The 21,829-nt window shown below is 39.9% G+C and overlaps 1 protein-coding gene across 1 annotated transcript in view; it reads right to left on the bottom strand.

Annotated features, from left to right (window-relative positions):
* Window positions 1-21,829, bottom strand: part of RB1CC1 (RB1 inducible coiled-coil 1) — a 132,548-nt gene that overhangs the window by 29,684 nt on the left and 81,035 nt on the right. The window contains exons 14-19 of the mRNA XM_088469541.1: window positions 18,543-20,464; window positions 9,596-9,746; window positions 8,348-8,456; window positions 4,930-5,170; window positions 4,325-4,373; window positions 3,591-3,638 (exon numbers count right to left, since the gene is read on the bottom strand). Coding sequence (XP_088325667.1) covers window positions 3,591-3,638; window positions 4,325-4,373; window positions 4,930-5,170; window positions 8,348-8,456; window positions 9,596-9,746; window positions 18,543-20,464 — 2,520 coding nt within the window. The remainder of the gene's footprint in view (window positions 1-3,590; window positions 3,639-4,324; window positions 4,374-4,929; window positions 5,171-8,347; window positions 8,457-9,595; window positions 9,747-18,542; window positions 20,465-21,829) is intronic.

The following is a 21,829-nucleotide window of genomic DNA, read 5'->3' as shown; positions in this document are numbered from 1 at the left end:
TTCAGTCAAAACTGAATGCTGCCCTGTCCATAAATCACTTATCGACCTAGTAAAATGTTCCTTGACATTTAAAGAAAACAGCTGCTCAACTCTAATGTTGTTTAGTAATCCACTTGGTATTGGATTGCTGGAGTAGAACTTTTTCTTTTTTATTTATAAAGTAACTCAATTGAGATGCCATCATGCCAATGTCTTGCTGACCCCACTTTTCCACCAACTGAAGAAAGACTGTTGATGGTGAGACTTATTCCATTTCAAAATAAGCTTGACCTGGAACTCTCTTGAGCAAAACAGGAAGGACCTCCACGAAGGTCTTTCCCAGAGCCCTCAAGCACATATAAAGAGACGTCAATTTGTGAGTCAGGAAAATTTCAAAAACCCTGCAACAAAAGGATCTTGCCCTCCGGCAGAAACCATATGCTGTGTAAGAGTCAATTTTAACTGACAATCTAACAGTGGAATTGTAGTATCTGCAATATAAAAAAAAAAAAGAAAAAATGTCCTTGAGGGAATGATTGTCATACCCTTAGATGATAGAAGAGCAGCAATTATGGAGCCATTGCCAGACTTGTAACATGGACAACGACAAACTGAGCAAAGCCTGTTTGCCTCTCTACTGACTCCCTCAGTGGTGGAGGGCTAACCTTGAAAGCACTGACCTCACACGCAACCTGAGGGACCAACTGACTTAAATTAGGAAACCCTATGTCTAGGGGCATTAACCGACAATAACGAACTCTTGACACATAAGGTCTGCAAATTTATCTTACCCAGCACAGGACTGAATAAGGACCCATCTGAGAATGAAAGCTATTCCCCGGCTTTCTTGGAACCCATATACATATACCAGCAACCAAAGCCACTACACTGAGTCACTATAGGGTAACCCGGGCATGCTCCACCAAGGTGAACAACACTGCTCTTGGTCAACTGAACAGGAAGCCTTTCGTAAAGTCAAACATCCATTTCCCACCACCTTGATCACCCATGCAGAAGCCATGTTACTCCTCAAAGAGGACCCAGCAGCAACAAAAATGTACTTAAGGTCACTATATATCCTGCAAGCTGCACTGTCCTTATAATACACCACAACAGGGATAGTGATGGTGGCAAACCATGGTCAACTTCAAATTGGAGGTATACACAACCGGAGAAGATCTGCAGTCTTCTATGCGGCTTTACCCATGCTTGGGGTAGGAAGAAACTAAACCAAAGACTTCACCATATGCTTAAATCAAGAAGAGTTGTGACCCTCCAGAATTTCAGATAGTGAGAGATCCAGTGTCTGGTGAAGCACCCTAACCAAGACATCCATGTTCTGCTGACACAATGATCTCATCCTCAAGCTGCAAGAAAACCTTAGTTTCAAATGGTGCCACTTTGCACTCCACATTGGATAAAGTGTCAGATCCTGACTCATACCAAACCTGAAGCATCAGCAGACACTTTTTGAACAGAGGCATAAATAAGCCAATTGCACAGATAAGGTAAATTCTCTAATCCAAACTGGATATACCTAAGTAGCTGCCACAGAACACAGAGGCTTCTGGCCAACAAAACTTGGGTGACTAGAAACCAACTCTTAAGCTGCATACACACACAACAATTGAGTTAATGAACGATTTTAGTAAACAATTTTCTACCTTGAAAAAATGAACTAAAATCGTTTACTAAAGTTGTTCATTTACTATGTTCATTTAAATGTAATGAACGATTTTTATGAACTACAAACGATTTTTGCATATTAACTTAATGAAAATCGTTGAGTTGACAAATCTGACTGAATTACAAACTACAAACGTGAACGCGCATGAACATTAATCGTTCATCGTTTGACTCAGAAAGTGAACGATTTTGTTAAACGATATCGTTTAACGATAATCATTCAAAAAATCGTTGTGTGTGTATGCACCTAAAGGCCTCTCACAGAGTAGCTGGGTAAAAGATCTTAGCAACCAATCAGCTTCTAACTGCACTTAGCCTGTGCTAGATTAATGACACCTGGAAGCTGACTGGTTGCTAACTTTTCCAGTTTATCTCTCTTGAAGGTTTGATACAACCTCCCTCAAGTCTCTATTGTCCTCTTGTGTTTTAGGCAACTTATTCTATTTTATAATTTATGCAAATTATTTTGTTATTTGTGGATTACACCCTTTATCCTCCTCCTACCGTATCCCCATTATATTTAAATTAATATTTGTTTTCTAATATTATTATTAAAGGTTAAGACTTATGTTTGTTATATTACAGTGTTACTTCCCCCTCACAAAACACTGACTATGAAAACTACTTTTATACTGTAGTATCAGTTTCATATTTTGTGTCTGCTGAAAAAAAAAAGGGCTACCGCAGATTTTACTCGAGAACTAAAATTAGGGTAAAGCTAATTAAAGCTATTATATTAAGTATTGCATTATTTTTGACACTATAAGAAGAGTAATATTACTGAAAATTTGCATTTTGCAATAATAATTGAATTTAATTAGTACAAAATAGGAAGAGAATGTAACCATGTGTTGAAAGGGATGCTGAAGCATACACTATGCCGTCAGTGCAATGAATAACGTACCATATCTTGACCCTATTACCATATATGACTGTGTCTTCAATTACATTTAAAGAACAGTTTTAGTAGCACATATAACTTGTTTAAACAATTACACATTTAATAGGCTTAAGAGACATTTATTTCAGGACAGTCAACTGTATTTGTAGCCTACTGGTGTAATAGAGCAGCAATGTGATCACAAGCAAATCACATAATACATAAATCTACTAGAGTATGCACTGCAAAATGAGTTCTTTTTAAACACAGAACAAAATGTATTTTCAGATAAATAAAGAGTGCAGATGACTGATTATTGGCTCAGTGCAATTAAAGGTAACATTCTGATGTTCAGTGATAGTTTTTCTTTACTGCTCCATTTCTATCTTACATTCGTTAGACATGAGGACATTGTGACAACTTAATAGGGGGATGGATTTTCAACCGTTAATAAAAAATAAAGGTTGAAGAGAAGATTTAACATTAGACAGAGTATGTAATAAAGACAGGAAAGTGACGAGATGTGTGTGAGAAGAGGGAACATAGAGATTTAATCTAAGAGCAATGTAAAGCATGTAGGACAGGCAATAACAGTGCTGAGTAAAAAGACAATCTGGTAATAAATGATGTGGGTAAGTTAATTAAACACACACACACACGAACACCCCAATGCCAGGCTCACATTACAGTGATGCCTGTACTGACATACAGGATAGGCAGCCAGGAAATGCTGATATATCATATCAAAATCATTATAGTTTATTTGTAGGTATCATAAAACTCAGCAGCTTCAGACAGTCACAATGACACAACACACACAAAACTGGTTGAAAACAACAGGTTCCAACATGAGGGAGAGAATATAAAGGGCCCTGCTGGTGACAGCTGACAGCCTAGAGATTGCTAGGAACTAATGACATCACTAAGGCACATTGTACCTCACCTGTCAGCAGTGTATAGGTAACAGACCCACTTTAATAATAACGTGTTTCAAATGCACAAACAGGCCGTTATATTCTTAAACAACAATAGAATAATATCTCACCAATCTCTGGTTTAATCGTTTGTTTTCTTCTTCCTTCTGCTGCAATGTCTGAATAAAAATATAAAACATACATGGATCATTACAATTAAATAAACATTCATAAAAAGTCACTTAATATATTATACTCAATTTATGAAAATTGCCAAAAACAGAAAACTGTAAAAAGGGAATCTATTCTCCCACCAAAATGACACATCCCCAGCGTGACAAAACAGAGTAATAGCATACTTGCCGACTTTTGTTATTTCCTCCCCGGGAGAAGCAGTTGGGTGGCGATGGGGGGCGGGGCCTGATGGTCCGCGTCATTAAGCCCCACCCTCTCGCGGTAAATTGTCATGATTGGTGCAAATTTAAATAGGGACGGGGCCAAATGACGACGCGATTCTTGCAGAATTGCGTGATTAAGTCCCGCCCCCTACACGGGAATCCGTGATTGCCCTGGAAGTTCTCCCCCATTCTGCTTACTTCACTAGGAAGTGGGCAGGAATGTGGGAGTAGTGCCTACCCTGCCGGGGGTGCGGGGGGTTACCGGAAAAAATCAGGAGTCTCCTGCGACTTCCGGGAGAGTAGGCATGTATGTGTAATAGGGGATTGGATGAACCAGCATTAACACCTCTATCTGGGATAGTACTGAAATTCTGAAACAACCATACAAGTGATATATGTTCTATCACACAGCATATCTAAGCTAATACAATCACCTGCTATTCAGTATCACAATAAAGGCTACTTACTCTCTCTAGCAGCATTATCTTTTGTTTTTCTTCTGACAACATAACATCACTAAAAGAAAGAACAAGCGTAAATATAACTTTGCTGGTGCAAAAATCACATGCAGTGCAAATGATGGAGCAGCCCTCTACACAGTACCGAATGCCATTAGGAATGCACCCTTCCCATCACTTAGGCTGAAGAAACTATTTTCCATTAGTTTGTCACTTCAGCAGCTCCCCTACCTGCAGTAACAAGCACCGTCATGCAATGAGCTGGGGACTTTTTTGACCCACCCCAGCTGCGTTAATTAACACGTTTGGGGACAAGAGTGGCATTTATTGGCATGACTGCTTTCAGGGATGTTTACAAGAGCTTAAATTACCAATTCAGGGCAGGTGCAAAAAATCCAAAACAATTCAGACACATTTGTATTATTTATTACAAGGCTTTACTGCAGCATATGTTGCAGTGTGAAAGAAATATCTCTCAAACTGTGTAAGTCTTGTGAAAAGCACTTTTATTATATATCCTGTTTCTGTTAAGCCCAGTAGGTTACCATTAACGTTGACAGTAAAAGGCTTAAATACACTAAAATAGTTTAGCCAAAAACACTGACTGCACTTACTGAACAGCTGTCATGCTGGTTTCTAAAGTGGTTTCCATTCGGTCTTCATCTATGACAGTGGTATCATAAAAGGGTCTATTCATTTCCAGAGGAAGGTCAGGCGCGGAAGCTCCACTAGGCTCAGAAGGAAGAGCCACGTGAGTTGAAGACATAACACTCCTTAGCTTGCAAACTTCCTCTTCAAGTTTCTTCTTCTCTTCAAGTAAACATGCTCTGTCTTCAGACAGAGTTTCAATTAAATCTAGAGAAACGTAAACAAGCAAGAGAAAATATCAACATACAGTACACACAACTGTAAAAACATACTTTCTTTATATATATTTATATTAAACTACATAATCTCCTAAAACACAAAACATGGAAAAATAAATAAAAACGATAAAACAAACAAACACAAAACAGACAAGTAAAAATGGAAATATGGATAGCAATCTCATTTTATTGTTCACACTTTTCTAAAAGTGAATAGAACAGTACACAATCACAACAATTTAACATTTTCAAACAATAGTAATAATCACACTAACGAGCCCAACTCACCCAGTACATTAGTTTGGGGATGCAGCCGGTGACGTCACTGAACGGTATCGATCAGTGTGTATGCTCAATGTCGGAAATTACATTGAGCCCGGCAGGTGAGGGGGAAGCACTGAATGTTATCGCTCATGGAGCATATCGTTCTGTGTGTACCCGGCTTAAGACAAACAAAGGAGGAAGAAAGGGAAGACGGTGGACAAAGAGTAGAAATGAGGGGGGGAGAGAGGCTCCCCCAGCGGTACGAACGGGTGCTTCACGTGGAGAGTACAAATAAAGCGAACACAGTGTGAGAACATGAAGCACAAGACAGGTGATAGCATTGCCACTTGGCCAAGGGTGAGCAATCACATCCCCGAGCACGCATATTCGTTTTATGTTTTCTAGCATGTTTGATTCTTCTAATAAAACTCTATTGATATTTTGAATATCAAATAATAAACAGTGAGAACCTAGGTAACTAGGCAATTTGTATTTAAGTCCAAGTGTACCGATAATACATAAAGTGTAGGTGTATCTTGTCATCAAAATTCACAGTGATGTGTAAAGATTTGAAACATACAGTACAGTCCTTTCTTCTGAGACTTATAGTGACAGCCTGCCTGTGACCAGACCTGTTGTCAGCAGGCATTTATTCTGCAAAAGTGATGCAACAAAGGAGGACGTGTGGTTTAGTATGTAAGTAAATATGAGAAACGTAAACATGTCTGTTCTAGAAAGGAAATGACATTTTTGATGGAAATTATTGGAAATTATCAACGGTTATTTTCAGGGCAACACATTCTGGGGCTCAGTTACAGTAAAACTTTACTGACTGCATCACTAGAAGCCTGACTGGGCGTTGGATTATTTGGGGCTTACTCAGGTAAGCTTTTGTTTTAACGATAAAATGTACGCTTATAACATTATTGATTTACAATTAAAGGTATACAATAGGGGATGTAGTTACTTTACCTACTATCGGGATGCCGGCAGGCAGAATCCCGTCGGCGGAATCCCGACATGCGGGCACAACACCGGCGCCAGAATCCCGACATCGGGTGAGATGCAGACGCCGTATCCCTACAGCCGGCATCCCGATCGTAATTAAGAGAGGGTCAGGTCTAGGGGGGGATGGTTAAAGTTAAGAAGCAGAAAGGGAGGGTTAGGGGATGAAGGGTGGAAGGTTAGTATACTTCTTGTTGGGATTCTGAGCTTGTGGATTCCGCTGTCGGTCTTTTGACAGCCAGCATCCCGACCTCTGGTCTCCCATAACCAACCCTAAAATAGTACTAAACTCTGCCCTTTTCTGGTATTTATACTGCTGCCCACTTTACATGAAGACCAGGTTCAGAGCCTTACATGGTTTCTCCCATGTGTGCTATGCAGCTTTTATATATGGAATTTAAGGGTGTTTATATTAATGTTATGCTCTCATTTTTTTTTTTTGTAATTTCAAGGTAAAACAGATGACAGCAAAATAGTTCAGTTACCATTTTGGTCTTTAAGTAAGCAGTAAGCCTAACGTATTTGTTAATCCCCCCTATAGTTTTACAATTGCCTTGTGTATGTGTTAACATTTTTTCCATAATCAGCTCCTAGACCTGCAAAAAGGAAAGATCATTTACAGCCTTGTTCACCCCATTCAATTCTGTCATCCTAGTGATATCATTGTCCTAAACCTAGTATAACTGGTTCCTGATTGACACACGGTGTCATTTGATTAAAGTAACTTTCCTGAGTTAAAAATGCCAAGACCAAAGATGAAGAGCCAGACAAAAAAAGTAATTCAAATTTTACTGTCCTTTGTATAACCAAAATGTTTCCAAGTTATAGCTATGTACTACAAACACATTTATGCAACACTATGTACAATAATTACTAAGACCAATGGTTACAGAATTTGTCCACAGTAGACAGGCAGTAAAGTACAACTGTCAAATGCATGAATCATTTGGCCTCCAGGGGGCACTGCGACTTTCATGGGAATAGAAGCAGGGTTTTATATGTTACTTATGCACAAGACTGGATCTGCTGTTGTTTTTTGATACTGCAGCCATTTTATTGCTATATTGTAGATATAGGAAAAATGGGCTTATTTCCCTAATGGCACAACACAGCATACACACATATTTTTTATATATATATATATATATATATATATATATATATATATATATATATATATATATATAAGTGTCTCACAATACCCTTTTTTTCACATCTTCATCTATATTTTCTGTATTTTATGTGCATCTTACAAATCAACAACAGTAAAATAAATAGATGTATTACTTGCAATGCCATGCAGCTCTGTAAGATGTGCCTAAGTGCAAGACATGTATATTCACAAATTATTGTTTGGTACAGTAATTGCTACAAGTACTACTACTAATAATAATTTGGATACTATTCCATAATAATATAGTGTTCTGGCTAGCCTGTTCGGCGCCGTGCCTGCTCGATTTTAAAGGGGCAAAATGCGCCCTGCCTTTTTAGCGGCACCCCGCTAAAACAGAATGCCCTGTGCCTTCCCCATTCGCAGGCCTAAGTGTCTTGCAGGTGGTATATGTTGTGGTGACCGATCTCCGCCGAGTGAAGAGATGCCGTGCGCATGTGCAAGGCATCTTCTCACCATGAGGGGAGAGCTTAGAGGAAGCCCAGCACATCCATAAGTGCTGGGCACGCCCCATAGTGTGACGTATTGGTGGGGCGTGTCACAAAAACAAGCCCCCTCCCCGATCGACCATGACCTCTATTCGGGAGCGCAGACTCCCTGCCCACACCCTCAGCGCCCTGCCCGTGGTCTAACATGAACACTAATAATTTGTGGTTGATGATGGGAACATAAACCTTACACATAGGTATAGATGGAATATGTGACAAATAGAAGGCCTATTCTTACCTTTGTCTCTCTCCTGCTGCTGTGTAACACTCTTCAGTTTCTCATTCAGATCATTAATTATACTTTCTTTTCTTACTTTCTCTCTTGTTAAAACGGTGTTAAAGTTGGTCTAAAGGAAAAAGGGAATTTTAATTTAAAGAAAATGGATGAAGCACAGCGTCTTCTGATTGTTTAGGTGCCTGTACTGTGATTTATGACAGGGTCAGCTACATTTCTGTACCACTTAATGTGTGATTCAGAGGTGGGAGCAAAGCAAAAATATAGGAAGCAACTCTGCACCTGAACAAACCATATTGCAATGCTAGAGGTGCAAATACATTTATTATTTTTATGTATGCAGGATAAATACTGGCTGCTGTTGCATGTAGCCCACAAATGCTGGACAGCTTTATTTTTACACCCCAGTTTAGAGTTAATCTAGAACATGCCCCTTTAAAATAGAAATCTCTCAGCACATTTCAATCTGCCCCCCATGCAGTGCAACAAGGTTTTGCCAAGGCGTAAAGTTGCTTTGAATCAGCCTCTAGCTGTGCGGAAAAGAAAAGTATACAGACGAGATGATAACCTGTGGCTCGCCAGGTTTTGTGGAACTATAAGTCCCATCATGCTAAGGTGAACATGTTGCTTGAGCCTGCTGGAGACTACAGTGATGTCTCTAAAAGGGTGTTATCGGCTTGTTAGTTGCTATGATAATCAAAGTGGGATTGGTAAGATATTTACACTGAAATGTTCATGGTTTATATCTAAAAAAATATATATATATATTTTTGTCAAAAGTTTAGAAGCTGAAAAAAATGTTGCTGAGTACAAATAGCTGCACTAAAAGGGCATGAATAACCCAAACGTCTTCCCTTTTAGGATATATACATTCCACTTTCCCAGCAGTGAGAAAGATTTCAATGCAACATGATCATTAAGAGAATCTATGTTCTCTGCAATGTAAGAGATTCTAGCAGGTATGGGCAAGTGGCCGACCCCTCTCACTCATCAGGATAGGGAGAGGGGCTTGAAACCACTGCTAAAAAAAATGCAAAAAAAAACACAATATAAATTTGCCCCAGTTCTGAGCTTCCCAAAAAAATAAACTACTGTATATCCTTTTATGAATCGATAGAAAAGAAATGGGATAATATTTGTATTAGAATTACAATTGTATTCCTGTAGTAACATGTCCAAGCAACAGTGTTGTCTTGACATACTTAATCCATATGAAATATGTCATCAAACTTAGAACACATAACACATTACCTGCTGTTCTGCAATTAGGGAGATCCTGAGGGTCTGTAATTCTTCAGTTTTCTTTTTCTCCTGCTGGTCAAGTTGCTCAGCAAATAACTGTTTCTCTTGCTGAAGCTTTTCCTGGAGCTCACAGATCAAACTATGTGCGGGTCCAGCAGGACTTACAAGGGAAAACAAAGATTTGTTAACGGAGCTTTTCAAATAATAAATATATTTAATGCCTATCTGCTTCTGGTAGTATGAAGCAGCCGCATAGGTTAGAACATCCCGCAGATAACTTGCGATTGCTGTATCAATGCATACACATAAGTAATAGCCAGAACACAGTTTATATAAAATTAGGTCATTCACACATAGAGACATCGTTTTGTGGGCTAAATTCATGCACCTTACCTATCTATTCACAAGGCACTGGTGACATCACGTCAGTACATCATGACTAATATGGCATAAGTTGCTAGGGAATTGATGGGAAACATTCTTAACAAGTATTGTTTTAGACCAGGGCTCGACAAATCCCGGTCGCCAGGGTGACCAAGATTATAGTCCTGGCCACTAGGTTTTACAAGATCCAGATACACTACAAATAAAGCTAACTATATATATAAAAAAAAAACGCTCCTCAGAAGGTGCTTACAGGAGTGTGTACCCGCCATATTTAATCAGTGTGGCTGGCTCCGTCTCCTCCTTCCTACAAGTGTGCGTGTGTGGTGGAGGAGAAGCTGCCTCAGCCCCTTAGCAGTGTCTGCAGAGTGTAAGGGGCAGGGACGGGACAGACAGACTAACTCACAGGCCAAGCCACCGCGCTGTCACTGCCCGCCAAAGGGGATGAAGCCTGTCTGGCCTGACTGAGTTGCTGCAGGACTACATGGTGGAGTTCTTCTGCCAGAGGCCTCAGGACCTGAAGGAGTTTGCTGGCTGCAGGATGGTGCTGGGGCTGCCGCGGCTCCTAGGACTAACACCTGCAGGATCAACTTGACAGGGGACGAGGACTACGGCTTTGAAAGCAAGTGGCTGATACCCCACCTAGCTCCCACAGCGGGTGGTAGATAAGTCTGCAATCCTGCCCTGGGGCTCCTACAGTGCCTGCTGGTACTTGTAGTTCCCCAACAAGTTTCCTCAGCCTGTTCCATCGACTTGACTGTCAGGGGAAAGTCCCTATGGGGGTATGGGGGAGCCTTCCATTAACTCCACTGCAGGTGTTGCAGCCTGGTGGGGTGGGGGGGGGCAATATTTTATTGGGTACCCTGTGTATTGGGTATTGCTATCTGTACAGGGTTCTGTATATATGCCACTCGCCAATAACTGTCCCTCGCAGACAATGGTCTGGCTCCTAAACTTTTAAGCTGGCTCCTAGATTTTACAAAAAATTTGTCGAGCCCTGGTTTAGACCATGCAAATGCTTGCCTTAGCTGTGTGTAGGTAACAAGCGTTTTACAATTACACCTGGTTATTTTATTACTAATCCTACTGACATAACACCAATACAAATGTCCATGATTACTCACCCTTCACACCTCTATTTGAAGGTTGTTATTCTCATTTTTTCCAAATATAAGTTAGGATTTGCATTGAATTTAAATTGGACCACAATGCTGTTAGCGGATTCATTTTGCCAGTATTCATGATTATCTAATAAAGCTGTCAGCACGTTATGTATTATCAAACATACAAACATTACATTAAGTTATTTCCATTAAGCAGCAGTTAGGATTCCTTTCCTTTCATTTCATCACATGATTCTGGATTTATTGGCTCAGAGAAAAATAATAATTCAATTACCTTCTAGGATACAAAGACTATTGCATTAAAGATAACTGTTATCATTAGATGAGTAGCATAATTAAAGGGTAATTTGTGAATTGCTACTTTACTTAGGAACCAGCCAATCTCATCCATCCCAAGGAAGACCATCGTTATGACCCATTAGCTAGTTGTGTTGGACTAGTGCACAGGTTCTCAAACTCGGTCCTCAGGACCCCAAACAGTGCATGGTTTCCAGGTCTCCTCACAGAATCAAAAGTGATATAATTATCTCCATCTGTAGATCTTTTAAAATGTGTCAGTGAGTAATGACTACACCTGTGCACCTGTTGGGAGACCTGGAAAACGTGACCTATGTAGGGTCCTGAGGACCGAGTTCGAGAATCTCTGGACTAGTGTGATAGATCTTAAGTGGGCCATACCTCTACAGCCTCGACTGCCCATTCTGCCAATAGGCGATCACAAGTGCCGATCAGCGAACAACGATAATTGGCGATACCACCAGCAGATCGGGGAAAAACTGTATGTTAAAAATCCCTGACCAATCCATTTTTGGTCGGGATCGGTGAATCTAGGATTTCCAACATGTTGAATTTCCCTGATTCCCTAACAGGATGGAGAATTCCGACAACATATTGCAGATGTATGGGTACCATTATGCCTGCCTTGCTGTAGAATAAATTACCATTCCACGTGACAAGAGTACAACCTCTCACCTCCTCTTTACGTAGCATGGTGTGATCATAAAATGCTATGAACCACAGTATTACAAGCATATACATTTGAGAATTTAACTGTATCCTATAACAGCTGCTCTGTAGGTGATGTAATGGCAAAAGAGCTGAGGCTCATATTTATGTTATATTAATTACATTTATACATATATATATATATATATATATATATATATATATATATATGTATGTTGGCTGGGTGAGGTCAATGGTGTGACTTCTATTATATTTATTAACATTTAACTATATAGTGCACATGTATTCCACAGCGCTTTACAAAGAATATTTGCAACCAGACTGTGGTCCTTTATTCCCAAGAGCATCTGAAGTGTCTGATACATGAAACAGCTAAATTAAATTGATACATGAAACAGGTATACAAAATCTATTAAAAAATGCACTCGTGTTTGCAACACATACAGACTCACACCCCGTCAGCCAAGAGAAATCGTGCACCCCCAACTGTACAAAGAGCTATGATGCAGCGGCTGCAGCTGTTTTCCACGCAAAGTTCCGTTGTGCTTCGTATACGGACTTAAGTATCACATATCAAATTAATCAGTGTAGTCTTGGTAGTGGTTTGTCATATCGGATTGCAACTAGGACGCATTTACAGGTGAGAAAGGCGCTCAGCGCAAACCAAGATGCACAGGACCTGGCGGCTCAGTTGCACCTGGTGTCTCGCGCCACATGGTGTATTGAGACTAGGTGTATGAGTACACATCTGTAAAACTACAATTATATGAAGCAAAATTGATGTACTAGAAATCTAGAGGATATTAGCATGATAAATACATGCTGTTTACTTTCCAATTGTAAAGAACATGCACTATAATGACCCCATGTTTTCAAAAAGAAGTCTAGGAAGCACCAGCCGACTGTGCTCATTAATTTGACATGCGACACTTGTACATATCTGAGTGAGATTGAGTCTCTGAATCTGTAAAGCAAGTGCTGTATAGAGGTTGCAGCTTTTTTCATTCCAATTCCGTTGTGGTTCATAAACAAACTCAGCTGCACACAGATTTACAAGTCCTGCATATCAAATAAAACAGCACGGTCTGCTGGTGCATCCTAGTCGCATCGCAACTTAAGCTGGGTACACACTGGGCGGTCAGCCGACCGCCCATACACTTGCTGCAGGGACCGCCAGTGACTGAAAGTTCAACTGAGCGGGCAAAGTCAAATGACTGACCAGTTGTGATGTCTGGGAGCAAACATCGAGCGGCTGATCGGTAAGTCTGTGTAGCTCATCAGCTGCTATGTCTGCGGATCCTCCTGTTGGCACAGTGTGTACCCAGCTTTAGACACATTATCGGCAAAATAGATGCCCGATCAAAGCAGAGTAGCACAGAACCTGGCGGCTCACTTGCGCCAGGCAAGTCGCGCTGCGTGGTGTATTGAGGCTAGATGTATGAGGAAACATCTGTATGTAAGCTCCTGACTACCCTAGCTCTATCCAGGTCACCAGTGTTCAGCTCCCTTGTCTCCCCTTCAGCGACTCTGTTAGTGTTTGCTTGTCATACATTGGATACAGCATCATTTGAGTAGTGAACTGACAAACTGAGTTGCCCAGTCCTTGCCCCAGTTATTTGTCCTATCCAGTCTGTGGTGTAATGCTTATATTATTTATTAATCCTATTGTTAGCTGTCAGTGTATTGTACAAATGCTCTGATATTCTGATAATTTATTATTATTATACTTTATTTATATGGCGCCACAAAGGTTCCGCAGCGCCTTACACAGTATATAAATGAGCACACAAGAAAAACAGTTAATAGTAATATAAAAAAATATAGGATAAGGACATGGTTTATAAACATAGCTGCATAACACAAGCAGCAGGGCCTCAGCAACCAAATGTTAGGTGCCAATTTGGGAGTTAGAAGTAAAAGATAGGGAGGAGGGGGAGGAGAATCACGTGAGGAATGAGGGCCCTGCTTGTGAGAGCTTACATTCTAAAGAGGAAGGGCAGACACAGGGGCGACACAGAGGGGTAGATAGTGAGGAAGGAGCATGGAGCAGTGGGTTAGGATATATGCTGCGGAATGTGTGTGTTTAAGATGACCTGATGTTATGTCAAAATTAAGTCTTTCATACATCTATCCCTATGACAGAAAATAGATTTTGATTATGTTATTTACATGAAAGATGTACAAACTAAAGTTGTAGCACTTTAATTATTGTGTGTTACATTTTAGCATCTAAATAAATCCTGATAAAAAATGGATATATTATGGGACTGTCCCGCCATCCTGATACAGTAGTGACTACATTAATCCCAGCTGCTGGGTGCTATGCCATGCTCCTGTGAGTGGGTGCGTCTCACATGCTATACCCACCCACAAATGGGTGCAGCCATGCCCAACATGCTGTGGACCCACACTTGAAATGCTTTTAAGGTCTACCCTGTACAGCACTGTGTACACTTTGTAGTGCCTAATAAATATAAGGCAATCAGGGCTGTAACACGGCTTAACAATGCCCTGTCCCCTTTCTGCACAATGCCATGTTGTCATGCATAGGGGGGGCGGTACCGCCTGCACCCGCAAGTCCATCTATACACACGGCAGGGTGTCTGCCTGTAGCATCCTAAGGACGCTAAGGGTGGCACTGCCGCAGGCGATACTGGCTGCAGGGTGCTGCACCAGGCACCCTGCTAGCCAGAAGCAAGAGCCATATGGCAACACCAGTGCCGCCCATAGAGCTCAGTGCAGCGGCACTGGTTACACCCCTAGTTATGGCCCTGAAGACAATAAAAATAAGTCCTAATTAACTTATTTGAACAAATAATTACATTTGAAATTAATATCAATAATTTCAGATAATATTAAAGGCTACTATTTGTGAAACGTAAGGAAAAATAAGCCAATTAATTCACCGGGAACCAGTGATCTCACGTGAGATGTACTAACATTTTATGAATTATTAATAAATGAAATTGTCCCCCTGAGTATATAGCCACATTTAAATATTTAGCAAACATACCATTTGCATATCCCTTCATTCAATTTAAAGATTACATATAACAGCATGAAAAAATTGTAACATTGTGTACTTTATTACAAGGTTATTGTTAGCAAAATCAACATCCGCCTATGAGGAAATGATATAAAGCAGTATGAAGAAGGTGGTTTGGAGCAATTTATGGTATCATTCATATGAAATTTGTATAAACGAAATAATATATATACAGATGCGTCCTTCTACATCTAGCCTCAGTGTGACATGCAGTGCGACATGCATGATGTGAGTGAGCCGCCAAATCACGTGCAACTCTGCCATCGTTGGGCGTCTTTTTTTTTGCAGTAAATGCGTCTAAGTCACCATGCGTTGCGACTAGGACGCACCAGGAAGCTGTGCTGATTAACTTGAATTGCAACACTTGTGCACCTGAGGCTGTAAAAGAAGCGCAACGGAACTAGGAGTGGAAAATTGGTGCGGCTGTTGCTTCATATGCTGAATCAGAGACTCAGTCGCAAATATACAAGTGTCGCATATCAAATGAATGAGCACAGTCATTTGGTGCTTCGTAGTTGCATCGCATTGCAACAATGATGCTGTTTCGCACAAAATAGCTGCAAAAAAGAAGCCCGACGCTATCAGTCTCACGGCAGCTGGCGTGTCGAGGGGGCTGTTTGGCGCAACTGCAGCAAAGATGTACGAGGACACATCATATATACATATATATATATATATATATATATACACACACAAACATACATTTACATGTACAAAGCAGAATGTATACAGTATGTATGCAAATATGGAATGCAGGCATCAGCAAATGACAACAATCTACAGAGGTGTTCCACTTTTGAAGGCACATCTCATTTCTAGTTTCTTTGTATACCTTTTATATTAATGATGGCCTCAATTATCAACACTGACTTACAGATACTGTAAATATCACTATGGAGAAACACCGTTAATGTGCATACTTGCTCTTTACCAAAATCGATGACAGGACAATGATGGTGGATACAGAGGACATCATATTTTTCCCATTCTCTGGGCCTAATGCAGATTAGCCTCCTTGCGCTTTAAACAGCCCTTCTAGTTTCGCCATTCCGTGGCGTGACTTGGTAGCAGCGAGCGTCTTTTTGTGCAACTTTTTACCTTAAAATGAGTCTTATTCGCAAAGTGATGCGAATAGGACGCACAAGCAGCTTCTGCCGATTAAAATGATGTGCGGACTGCCAATATTCTGTGTGTATCTGCATGTGAAATGCTACGTTACAGTGTCACAGCCGCTGATACTGTAACGTAGCATTTTGTATGCAGATACAGCCGTAGTCACACACAGAATATAAACATGCCGCATATCATTTGAATCAGCAGAAGCTGCTTGTGTGTCCTATTTGCACCACTTTGCGAATAAGACGCATTTTAAGATAAAAAGTTGCACAAAAAGACGCTTGGCGCTACCAAGCCACACGGAGCTCCCACGTTATGTGTAGCGCGACTTGTAGGCCACGGAAGACAAGACATGTTGCAATACAAGAGGTGCAAATATATACTTATTTTATTTGCCAGTGTATGGTAAATACTGGCTGCTTTTGCATGTAGCCCACAAATGCTGGACAGCTTTATATTTACACTGCAATTTAGAGTTCAGTTTTGACACACCCCTCCCAAATCTTAATATCTCTGCACATTTATATCTGCCCCACCTGCAGTGCAGCATGATTTTACCAAGATGCACAGTTACTTGCTCTTCTTACTCTTTTCCCAACTCTGAATCAGGCCCTCTGTTACATTCACCCTCTAAAGTAAATCATTCATGTATGGTGCACCGGTATGACTCTATAAAGGTTATTGATTCCTAAGTTAGTATCTGTCTCACGTCACTCATTTGTCAGAAAACAGAACAAAATAAATGTACAGATGTGTCCTCATACATCTAGCCTCTTTGCGCGCTAACAGCCTCTCTAGTCATGCCATGCGGTGACGTGACTCGGTAGCGCAGAGCGTCTTTTCGTGTGACTTTTTACCTTCATATGCGCTTCATTCACACAGCAATGCGATTTGTTAGTGCAAGCAGTTTCTGCTGATTAAAATGATATGCAGCATGCCTATGCTCTGTGTGCGACTGCGGGAGTATCTGCATGCGAAACGCTACGTATCAGTGGCTGAAACATATGGATGCTGAAACGCAGGCGCTTTTTAAAATTGCGTTTTTACGACACGAAAATATACTTGCACCCATTTTAACGTACCCCCAATTTACGTGGAACAGTAGTTTCCTGGGGAAAAAAAATGCTTACTAATATTTTCAATGATTTTTATTTTTTTTTCACCCAAAATTTGCATGGTCTTTCGCCAAAGTACGCAACTTACGATACATTTTCGGGGTCATTTGTCATTAGGGGGTGTCCAAAGGGTTCTGAAAGAAATCCCCAGATTTCTATCCAAAAATAGGGATTTTGCATTTTTTTTCTCCTGGTCCATTTTCGCCTGTTTGCCGTTTTTGGCAAAAGACAAATGTTTTTGCAGATGGTGAAAATAGCGTCCGTAATCGCCACTAATTGAATACGGCCCTTAGTCGGATAGCATCGCGACTAAAATGCATTTTTGGGGAAAAAAAAGTTGCAAAAAAAAACGTGAAAGACATTTGGCGATTGCAGAGTCACAATGGGAACTGCTCCGCTTGGCGTATTGAGTCTAGGTTTATGAGGACATATCTGTACCATGTTTAATAGTGGATAAAAAAGGTTAGAAAATTAATGAAAATATAAAGGAGGCCTTGGTTAGAAGAGATGTCATGTAAAAAATAGAGTACAAGGAAAGAACAAAACTGTGATTATAGTAGAGATCAGCGGATCAGTTTTACTCAGATATGTTCGGATACAAAAAAAACCCCATGTTATCCAGCTCTCAGGTGTTTTGGATAGCCAATAAAATAAATCTGAACTTGCCCAAATTTGGCAAAAAAAGAACTGAGTCAAAACCAAATCGCTCATCTCTAGTTTATAAGATTAACATAAAATAATATGTACAGAAAAGCGGTAAATATCTCACATTTCTTTAATTTTTCAATCTGGTGATAATTGAGTTTAAAACCTGTTACTTGTCAAGTGTCTACAAGTCTCTACTAAAATCTGGCACAGCTTAAGAAAGTATTAGAAGAATACATAATTTAGCCAAACAACAGCAACATGGTATAGCCGCACATCATTTATAAAATTCTCTTTTGGTACCAATTAAATAACATTTTAAGGCAAAATTCCACAGCTTTGTTCCTCAAGTAGACAATTCATCAAAGATCTGACCGAGACACGCTAAACATTTAGGGCCAAAATGGATTGAAATAAAAGTTTTATATGTACTGCACAAATATCAAATTAGATAAAGATGATTTAAATTTGCTATTATGAACCTTTTAGTAATATCTACATATTGGAAATGAATTTATTATTTCATCATATTTGTAAATGGTATGAATATCTCATCCTACCTCTTATTTAATTGCTGTTCAAGGAGCTGGATTTTTTCCAACAGTTCTTTTTCAACAATCTGCCTGTGCATTGCGAGGTCTGTAACGGCGAGGCATGTAGAGTCCTCTTTTTCACATTCCTCTTCCTCAAAATTCTGTAAGAGTGCTTCTTTTTCAGGCTTCTGTGCTAACGAAATTTGTTCTCGCTCTTCAAGTTTCCGAATAGACAATTCATACATTTCTTTCTGTTCCTTTAGAGACTTCTCATGTTGCTCGGATTGTTTTTCAAGTGCTTTCAAACTGTCTTCTAGTTTATTCTGTAGGACACTTATTTCTTCCTGTAGTCTACTCTCAGTTTCCAGTGCGTGATGATGGGCAGTGGTTAAAGTGCTAATGTCCTGCTGCAAAGAATTCGTTTCCGCTTTGTGCCTATTTAAAAGCTCTGAAATACATTGATCTTTCTCAGTTGACAATAGAGTTTTTAGCTCAGCTAGTCCATGCTCGTTTTCATCTTTCTGAACTATTAACAGATTATTCAGACTAACAATCTCTTTCTTCAGGGTTTCCGTTTTCTTGTCAACTTGGGTTTGTAAATCATCCAGCTGCTGTGCTCTACTTTCCTCCAAAATTAACTTCATTTCCTCTATTTCTCCTTCTTTTAGCGCCAACTCAACTTCCAATTTACATCTAATATCAGAGAGATTGGAAACGCGAAGATTTAATTCTTGCAACTGAGAATCCTTCTCGTGAGCTGCTGCTGCAGATGATTCTTGCAATTGGTCGATTTTGAGTTTACTATCCATTTTCAGTTTGTCTGTACAACATTTATGTTCAGTCGACACATTTTCTAGCTCTTGTGCATGCCTGAGCTTTAAATTGTCTTCTAATTCTTTTAAGTGTGTTTGCTCTAAAAACTGAAATTCCTCCTTAAGAAGTCTGAGTTTTTCTTCATTTTCAGCATGTCGTTTCTTAAAATCCTCTAGCGCTGCTTCCCTTGACCGTTTCAGCTTCTGAATTTCACCTGATTGTTCCCTCATGGCGCTTTCAAGACAGATCATTTTCTGATCCCGTTCATTTTGCAAACAAATAAGTGTTTCCTTTTCCCTTGTGATTGCGGTAAATTCATTATCTTTAGTCTGTAAATCATTGTTTAACCGCATAATGTCAACTTTCAACTGGTTAATCATTTCCGCATTCATTTCAATATCTTCCTTTGATAACTGCAGTCGTTTCTCATAGGATATTTCTAAAACTTGAAATTCTTCTAAATATTTCTCTTTTAATCTGGTTTCAAGAGAACAATTGGCACGTTCAACTAAATTTAGAATATCGGCAGAAACAGATTTAATAGCACTAGCAAACTGACTCTGTTCCCTTTGTACAAGTATTCTCAAATGGCAAAGTTCGTCTTTGAAATTCCTCAAATTGGTTTGTGATTCTTGTGCAACAATTTTACACTTCTCCATACAAGCTTTTAAACAGATATTTTCAACAGTGTCGTCTTTTGATTTTCCTTTTGTGTCTTGCATACGCCTGTTGTCAATTGCATTTATAACAGAAGAATATAGAGATTCCACCATCATTTCTGGACTCTGTGTATCACTTATGTTGGGCGAAACAGGATTTTCCTCTATAACAAACTCGTTGACTGCAGACATAAAATCACATTCTGGACTATCTGCTAATGAATCCAAGTCCAAAGAACCCTGTTTAAGAGACTGTTCAATATTTGGATGGGGAATTGTTTCAAAATCAAATGTATGAGCATCGATGCTGTCTGGAGAGAGTTCTTCTAAAGGTCCTGGAATGATGACAGAAGGACAAATGGGACCCTGAAGACTGAGTGATGGAGGAGATTTGGATGAGGTAGTAGTTGTAGCTTCAGTTACACTCTCTATCCTTGGTGTAGTAACAGATTGTGGTGAGAGCTGACCATTCGAAATCTGAAAATAATAAACACAATCATATCAAATATCCTCAATATGCCACGCAGCGCAACATGCTTGGTGTGAGTTAGCCGCCAGGTCCCATGCAGCTCTGTTAGAGTTGGGCGTCTTTTTTTTTTTTTTGGAAAAAAATGCATCTAAGTCGCAATGCAATGTGACTAGTATGGACCAGCAAACTGTGCCAATTAATTTGATAAGTGACAATTGCATATCTGTGTGCGACTGAGCCTTTAAACATTACTTGGCGTGGATAAAAGCAGTGTCCACTTCGTATGCTGGTTCAGAGACTGATCCAGCAATTTGCATGGATCCCAAACAGCATGGGTTTACTGGGGGGAGATCATGTCAAACAAATCTTATTGACTTTTTTGACTGGGTGACTAAGGATTAGATAAAGGGGAGGCAATAGATATAGCTTATCTACACTTTAGTAAGGCTTTTGACACTGTTCCACATCACAGACTGTTAAATAAACTGGAAAGCATGGGATTGGATACAAAGATAGTTGAATGGATAAGATCATGGCTGCAGGATAGGAAACAGAGAGTTGTAGTTAATGGAGTGCAGTTTCAAGAGGGAAATGTTACCACTGGAGTACCCCAGGGATCTGTACTTGGACCAGTGCTTTTTAATATCTTTATTTGTGACATTGCAAATGGTATTGAAGGGAAACTATGCCTTTTTGCAGATGACACAAAGGTATGCAACAGGAGGGGTAAAACAAATGATTGATGATCTTGGTAGACTAGAGGGATGGTCAAGAATGTGGCAACTACAGTTTAATGCCAAAAAATGCAAGATCATGCACTTGGGTCTGAAAAATCCAAAGGCTAAATATAGTATTAATGGCACTATACTGGAAACTGCTGAAGAGAAAAGGGATCTAGGAGTCACTATTTCAGGTGACTTAAAGGCAAGCAAACATTGTAACAAAGCCACGAGGAAGGCAAGTCATATGCTTGGTTGCATAGGGAGAGGATCAGTAGCAGCAAGAAAGAAGTGATAATACCACTGTATAGATCATTGGTACGTCCTCATCTCGATTACTGTGTTCAGTTCTGGAGGCCATATCTCCAGAAAGATATTAATACATTAGAGACTGTACAAAAAAGGGCAACTAAAATGGTGCAAGGTCTACACCACAAAAAGTACCAGGAAAGACTAAAAGACCGTAATATGTATAGTTTGTAGCAGTGAAGGGAAAGGGGGGACATGATAGAAATGTTCAAATATATAAAGGGTTTTAACAAGGTAAAGGAAGGAAACATTCTTCAAAGAAAGTGAAGTATTATAACAAGAGGACATGTTCTGAAACTGGAGGGTGGTAGGTTCAGGGGAAAATCGAGGAAAAATTACTTCACA

This window comes from Taudactylus pleione, unplaced genomic scaffold (assembly GCF_031769625.1).
Source record: "Taudactylus pleione unplaced genomic scaffold, aTauple2 ptg000093l, whole genome shotgun sequence".
NCBI lineage: Eukaryota > Metazoa > Chordata > Amphibia > Anura > Myobatrachidae > Taudactylus > Taudactylus pleione.
This window is presented reverse-complemented; position numbering and strand designations above follow the sequence as displayed.